Source organism: Galeopterus variegatus, unplaced genomic scaffold, assembly GCF_000696425.1.
Source record: "Galeopterus variegatus unplaced genomic scaffold, G_variegatus-3.0.2 Scaffold4498, whole genome shotgun sequence".
NCBI lineage: Eukaryota > Metazoa > Chordata > Mammalia > Dermoptera > Cynocephalidae > Galeopterus > Galeopterus variegatus.
Window position 1 is genome coordinate 57,235 of NW_007730609.1, and position 6,916 is coordinate 64,150.

The following is a 6,916-nucleotide window of genomic DNA, read 5'->3' on the forward strand; positions in this document are numbered from 1 at the left end:
AATGATGGGCTTAATTTCATGCCCATCCTATCAGCTCACTTCTGTCATCTAGATTGTTCAACGGGGTTGCCACTTAGCCATGTGAGGCTATTAAAATTTAAATTACTTTAATTTAAATGAAATTAAGATTTCAGGCCATCGGTTGCACCAGCCACATTTTAAGTGCTCAACAGCAATGGACTGGACATTAGAGTTCATTTAATTTTGTTTTAAATTCCAGTTGCTACATGTGGCTAGTGGCTACCATAGTGGACAGTGCTGATCTCAGGAATTTTTCCCTCAGTTTTGTCAGAGTTACTTTCCAAAGATCCAAGGCAAAGGGGCGTTAGTTGCTTTGCCCAAGGATCCAAAGAAAATCATGAGAATACATCTCGCATGATCTCTTCCTCAGGAGTGGAGACCGCGTTCTTCCTTACCCGGCCTTTCCAACATTCCCCAACCTCTAGCCCTCCCAATTTGCTCCTAAGGCACAACGTGAGGAAACTATCAGAACAGATAAGCCCAGGAACATCTGTTCTCAGCTAATGGTGCTCATCGGTGTCAGGAGGGAGCTGGTTAAAATGCAGATTCCTAGGCCCCACCTCTGTTGAGTTCTGTTGCAGGGGATCTGGGGGAGGCCCAAGTGTCCACCTTTTAATCGAGCACCCCAATGATTCTAATGCAGGTGGTCTAGCCTGGAGAAACTCTGCTTCAGAGGCTGAATTACATATTTATCTGCTGGCCTCTTAAATAATTATAGCACATAAATCTTTCGAGAATAACACGACCTGGGCTAGAAGCCAGGCAGTCATCACTCCGCACTAATTGCTCATTTCTACAACGTCAGGCAAGGCACTTAGTCACCAAGACCTTATTTTTTTTTCCATCTGAAACACGGGGGTAAGGATATCTGCTTGTTGTCCTCTGGGACAAATGGGAACACAGATGTGAAAGCATTTAAGGAAGATAAAAGGAAAAACACACTGCATAGACATCCTACAACTCAGAGACACCATTTGTTTGTCTAGCAGACAGATTAAATGGAGTTCACATTTTAAAAAAATCCACTTTTTTTAACTTCTCTGGAAAAAGTGAAATATCTCACAGGATGGGCCTCATATGAGGTTGGCAGCCTGCTGTGATTAAGAGCATGGCTCTGGAGTCACACACACAAATTCAAATCCCTCCTCCACCACTTAAAAGCTGGGTGACTTTGGGCAAGTCCCTTAACCTCCCTGCTTCTCTCGGTTTCTTCAACTCTGAAATGAGAATTATAATAATACACCTTTCTCATAGTGTTGTGACAATGTAATTAAGCAAGCTAATATTTATAAAGTGCTTAGAATAATGTTTGGCACACGGTCAGAGCTACGTAAGTGTTAGTTGAATAAATAAATACCCCTCCACATGGCAAGAGGCAGCTGGATCTGAGCAGTGGCTGTCCCCTTCAGAGGTGGCTGACCTGTGCTAGTTGGTCAAAATCTACATCCAGACACCTTTGACCATGGAATCCTTACTGTAAGAGACAGACACGCCTCCCTCCTCTGCTACCCTGCCCATAAAGGGGCAGGCATACTTAGCACATCTTGGAGCACCACTTCTCAAGCTACTGGTGGGGAAAGGCCAGTTTGCTTTCATTTTAAACCAGTTGTGGACTGATACGTGGCCCTCCTGAGCAGGACTGATATACAACATGTGCCACAAATGACACCACATGAGCTCTACAACACCCTGACTGGCCTATACTCTGATCGATGAGATAAGCCAACTGAGCACACACTTGGATGTCACAGCAATATCTACCTGCTCCAAGAGTTTCTAGACACTCTCAATTTCAGGACTTATCTTGTTGCTGTTGGCCAGCCTGATCATCAGACTCCATTTTGAGTAGCACCGTCTTGGGAAACAACTACATCAGTCTTCATGTGCACACAAACCAAGCAGACAACTTGGTTGGAGAGAGAATGCATGAGATTCATTCTCTCTCTCTCTCTCTCTCTCCATTTCTGTTCTTTTCAGCCTGCCTACCTTCTTGTCTGGCCATACACGTTTCTTATGTCTTTGTCTGCACAGTAAAATCAGCTCCCTGGTGAGATACTGGGGTTCAGAACAGCCTTGGAAGATACTGTGGCTGCTTTGCAAGCAGCACTAGGTTGGGGCACCGGGATCCATCAGTTATCAGCTCACAGATGCTGCTTCTCCTGAGTGTTGCCTTTGGTCAACAGGAGCTGCCTTGCCCATGCCCACATCCACACCCTCACCCCCAGTTGCTATCCAATTGCCCAAAGCCAAGGACTGACTGACAAGGTGGTACAAAATGTCAACCCCTTTGTCACAAGAAGGAACCAACTCTATGGTTACGGTGCAATTCATCCTCTGGAGCCGTCTGTGGGATCGGGCTGAAGCTAGACTCTAGCTGCCACATCGTTCCTCACTTGGCCCCACCCCTGTCCTGTCCTGTTGCTCTCACTCCCCCTGTCCTGGGAGCACTCCCTCAATACATCCCAGTCAGCCAGACCCCCGTCTCAGCTTTGTTTATATGGACTCCCACCAAAGACAGAAGCCATCCAGAACCTGGACCGACCTTCCTCAGCGGCCCGTTGGAGGAGAGTGTACGGCAGGAATGACACTAAAATCCCGAGGACCCCGCGTCAGGTCACCCAGAGGCTACCCCTTGCTGTCCGTTTCCAGCTGAACAGAACCTACCTGTGGCATTGGACAAGGCCAGCGATTCCATGGAGCCCCGAGGGGTCTGCTCTGTGGGCGTCATGTCCTCCGTGTATTTCAGGGAACTGATGGGATGACGGGTCCGACACTGCTGAGTGGACATGTCCCCTTCCTCCTCCTCGTACTTGGGGACTTGGATGCTGCCTCGGGTTTCACTAAAGCTCTGACTGGACATATCACTGTAGCTCTCCTGGGATCTCAGCCTCCCCGGGTAATAGTCCTCTCGGCACTCCTTGATGAAGCTGCCGCTGTGCCCCTTCATGGCCAGTGACGAGCTCCTTTTGGGGTTGCTGAAGTGCTTGGCCCACATGTCGGGCTGGGCCCCGGCCCCCTGCCCGCCCGGACTGTAGGAAGTTCTGATGTTGCACTGGCCGAGCAGCTGCAGAGGGCTCTGGGACTGGTTCTGCTCCATCTTGTTCCCATAAAGGTAGGGCTCGTCCCGGCTCCTCCAGATGGGGTCCCGGTTGAGGCTGGGCGTCTGGCTGGACAGGCTGAGCAGGTCCATCTGCAGCGACAGAGGGTCCACGTCGGCCGACAGCCGGTTGGAACTCACCTGCAGCTGGCTGTGCTGGGTCAGCATGGGCTCCTCCGTCTTGCCCTTGTTCTTGCCAATTTTGGCGCTGCGCCGGGACTCCTTGGCCCTGGCGTTCTGGAAGGCCGAATCGGATGAGTCAGAGCCGTTGGGGTCCTCCCCGGCACTGCAGGCCCGTGAGCAGAAGATCTGGCCCTGCTTTGGGAGGAACGGCCGCCCCAGGAGGGATTTCTTGCAGTGAGCACAGCAGAAACAGGTCTCAGTGGCATGCCAGTGTTGGCCGTCATAGGTCATTTGACCTTGGTCAATCCCTGAGGAAGCAAGAGACATGGAAGAGGCTGACAAGATGCTCAGAGCCCCCTAGTATGATGTGAAACACACAGCACCCTGGTTTGGCTCAGGATTCTGAATGTGGCAGAATAAAATGTCAGTAAATCAACGATCAGGCCCCCATGTAAAAGGTATTCATGTCCTATCATAAGAGCCCCCTAGTACTCCCAGTGAGCTCCTTCTTAACTCATTTGCTCCCAGCACAGAGAGTCTAGATCAAAATGACCTGTCTGCGAATGCTTCTGCCTGGCACACTTGTCCCCCAGACAAGTAGCAATAATAATACTAACATATGATAAAGCTCTGCTCTAAGTGCTTTATATAAATAAACTCACTTAATTGCTCCAGGTAACTTTCCAGTATTATTTCCATTTTTCAGATGAGAAAACAGAGGCACAGGAGGTTAAGTAACTGGACTAAGATAATATAACTAGAAATCAGAGAGGAGATCTGTGTCCAGGGAATCTTGTTCCTAACCGTGACACTGACACTGTCTCCTTCACTCCTTGGAGAAGTCTTCCTGTCCATCCTAACAGCAGCTCTCCCTCACTCTCCACCCTTATCTGCTGTGTTTTTCTTCATAGCACTGATACTGCTGTGCATTGCATCTGTTTATCATCTGTCTCCCCCACTAAAAGTGAAGCTCTGTGAGGACAGTCATCAAGTGTCTGTGGCCTCTCCAGGACCTAGAACATGGCCTGGAGCATGATAGGGGCTCTTTGTACGTTAAATGGATAGATGAATTGAATCCCACCACCTGTGTATGCCATTCCAATGGGCAAGTCACTAAAGCAGATCAGTAGATGCTTTGTTCTAAATGTCTGTATTCTCCCAAATGCATAAGCTGAAATCCTAAACCCCATGGTGATGGTATTTGGAGTGGGGCATTTGGGAGGTGATCAGAGCATGAGGGTGGAGCCCTCATGAATGGGATTAGTGCCCTTATAAAAGAGGCCCAAGGGAGCTTGTTTGCCCCTTCCATCATGTGAGCACACATTTGGCAGGTGCCATCAATGAGGAACGGGCCCTCACCAGATACCGAATCTGCTGGTGTTTTGATCTTGGACTTCCCAACCTACAGAACTGTGAGAAGTACATTTCTGTGGTTTATAAGCCACCCAGTCTATGGTATTCTGTCATAGCAGTCCAAACAGACTAAGACAGTGGAAAAGAAAAAAAAAGGGTTTTAACTCTTAGTAAGGAAAACCGTGACCATGGTTTGTCAAAAACATTGCTCCTGTACGAGCACATAAACGCTTTGCTTAACTTCATCAGCAAAGGAAGAAGCACGGTTCCTCCTGGTGACAGGACTGCCTGGTTTACACAATCTTGTCACATGTACACTACGCGAGTCTCCCATGGGCCCTGCTGCTCTTGCTTCTCAACTCTTCTGCCCTCTTCTCATTGTAGAATTTCACCATCTCCCTCTGGGCCACCATGTCCCAGAACTTTGGGTCACCATGTCCTAGAGCTTTGGGTGGAGCTAAAGCTACCTCTGGACCCACCACTGGTCAGTAGAAAAATGAATCTTCCAGCTCCAGGGACTTTTGCTAAGACAGTGACATAGCAGTCTCTTTTGACTGCAGTTGCTAAACTGGCAGAATGGAAGCTGGGGGCTGTGGGCTGCTCTCCCATGGGGAGAGCCTGCTGAGAAGGCAGTCCCAAGCAATTCCTGCAGGATGGAAAGGGACCTCTGCGAGACTCCTGATGCATGTGCACCTCTGCCCGCAGTGGCTGAGAATTCCTGAGTCTGGATTTCAAGGAATAACTTCTAGAGACTTGTCTAGAGAGGCAGTGAACAAGAAACTAAGGAGAAAAAGAGGACTGCAAGGACAAAAGACCACAGTCAAAGCAGCCTCTCTTTCCCCTCCCGTCCTCGCCGCTGCTCATTTTTGTGTCACTGTAGCCCAGGGAGAGAGTAGCATGTGGTAAATTCTTCTCTTATTAGCTCTTCCCCAAACTAAGGGGTCTCTATTTTGGAACCTGGCCTCAGAGAATAAGAGAGGATTTTTACACGGATGGGAGTACAAAGGCCACCTCAAGTGAGAGGAACACTGTGAATCAACCCCATTCCTTTCAGCACCCGTGTCCCCAGGTGGAGTGAGGAAGGACTGGCTGGTGCGGGGCTAAAAACAGCCCATGGCTGTGGCTCCATGAGGCCTCTTCCCCAGGCCCCAGGGAGGAAGCAGGAGCAGATGGCAGGAGGACCATAACCCTATAGTAGTTCAGAATGAGGCTTCAGGGCTCAGACATATGCAGGTTCAAGTCCAGCTCCATCCCATTGCAGCTGGGTGTAAAGATGCTGCAGCCCATCTGCCTGGGCTCAAATCTCAGCTCTGCTGCACTCTAGCTTTGTGAACCTGGGCAAGTGGCTCCATCTCTCTGTGCCTTGGTCTCCTCAGCAGTGCAATGGGAAAAATAACAGTAATTACTTCACAAGTCATTGTGAGGATTAACTGAGTTAACATGCATAGGATTAACTGAGTTCTCTGGGCCTATTAACTATTCTTTTTGTTCTTTTATTTTTTTTAGGTCTGAAAGCCTGTCTCCCCCTTTGCTGAGGGGGTCACTGCCTTGATAAGGCTGGTCAGTCTTCCCTTCCTCTCCCATCTTCCCTCTCCTCCTCTCCACTCCCTTCCTCATGTGTCCAGAGTCCAGCGAGCTCATGCTGGCACCCTGGATGCCCTGGGTCCTTTCCTGTGAGCTCCTACTCAGCACGGCATGCCAAGCGGCTGCAGCCTTCCCCACTCCCCATCAGAGGTACACAGGAAGCCCAGCTCCTATGGCCTGTCCTCTGCCAGCTGCTTCTCCAGGCCCCTGCAAGCACATGTGCTCAGATGCAGCAATAAGGGCCTAACTCCCAGGCTGGGGGCCTCACAGAAGTAGCTCGGGTGGAGGGAATGGAGAGGAGGCATGATATAAAGTGGCCCAGCAGGCAGCAGAACACGGTCTCTGATAAACATCAGCAATGTCAGATGGCCCTCTGAACTGCTCCTGAACTCTCCACATCTGGAAAAGGGCTCTGCCGTTCAACATCTAAGCGTTCCTTTTGGATTCCCTCTCTAAGCCCTTTAAGTACTTCTCTGAGGGTGTATGTGTCTGCTGCTGCCACAGCCTCGGTCTGTTTATAGGACTGTTTACTCTGCTGCGTGCAGGCAAAAGTACTGTTGCCCTAGCAACGGCTGCCTGATGCGGGGTCTGCTCTGAGTAGCTGTATAAATATGGAATATTTGTACAGTATGGTCAGAGGCAAAGCACCCAGCGACCGAGGTATGTGTGATACACAGAATACTCTTCGACTGTCACAGGAAAATTACGTTTTACAGAAAAGAGGATTTAAAAAAAAAA

General features: G+C 49.5%; 1 protein-coding gene across 2 annotated transcripts in view; it reads right to left on the reverse strand.

Moving 5' to 3' along the window:
• The window catches only part of PRICKLE2 (prickle homolog 2 (Drosophila)), a 159,547-nt gene that overhangs the window by 34,895 nt on the left and 117,736 nt on the right, over positions 1–6,916 (reverse strand). For both annotated transcript variants that reach the window (XM_008587688.1, XM_008587687.1), the window contains exon 7: positions 2,686–3,549. In XM_008587688.1, the coding sequence (XP_008585910.1) occupies positions 2,686–3,549 (864 nt within the window). The remainder of the gene's footprint in view (positions 1–2,685; positions 3,550–6,916) is intronic.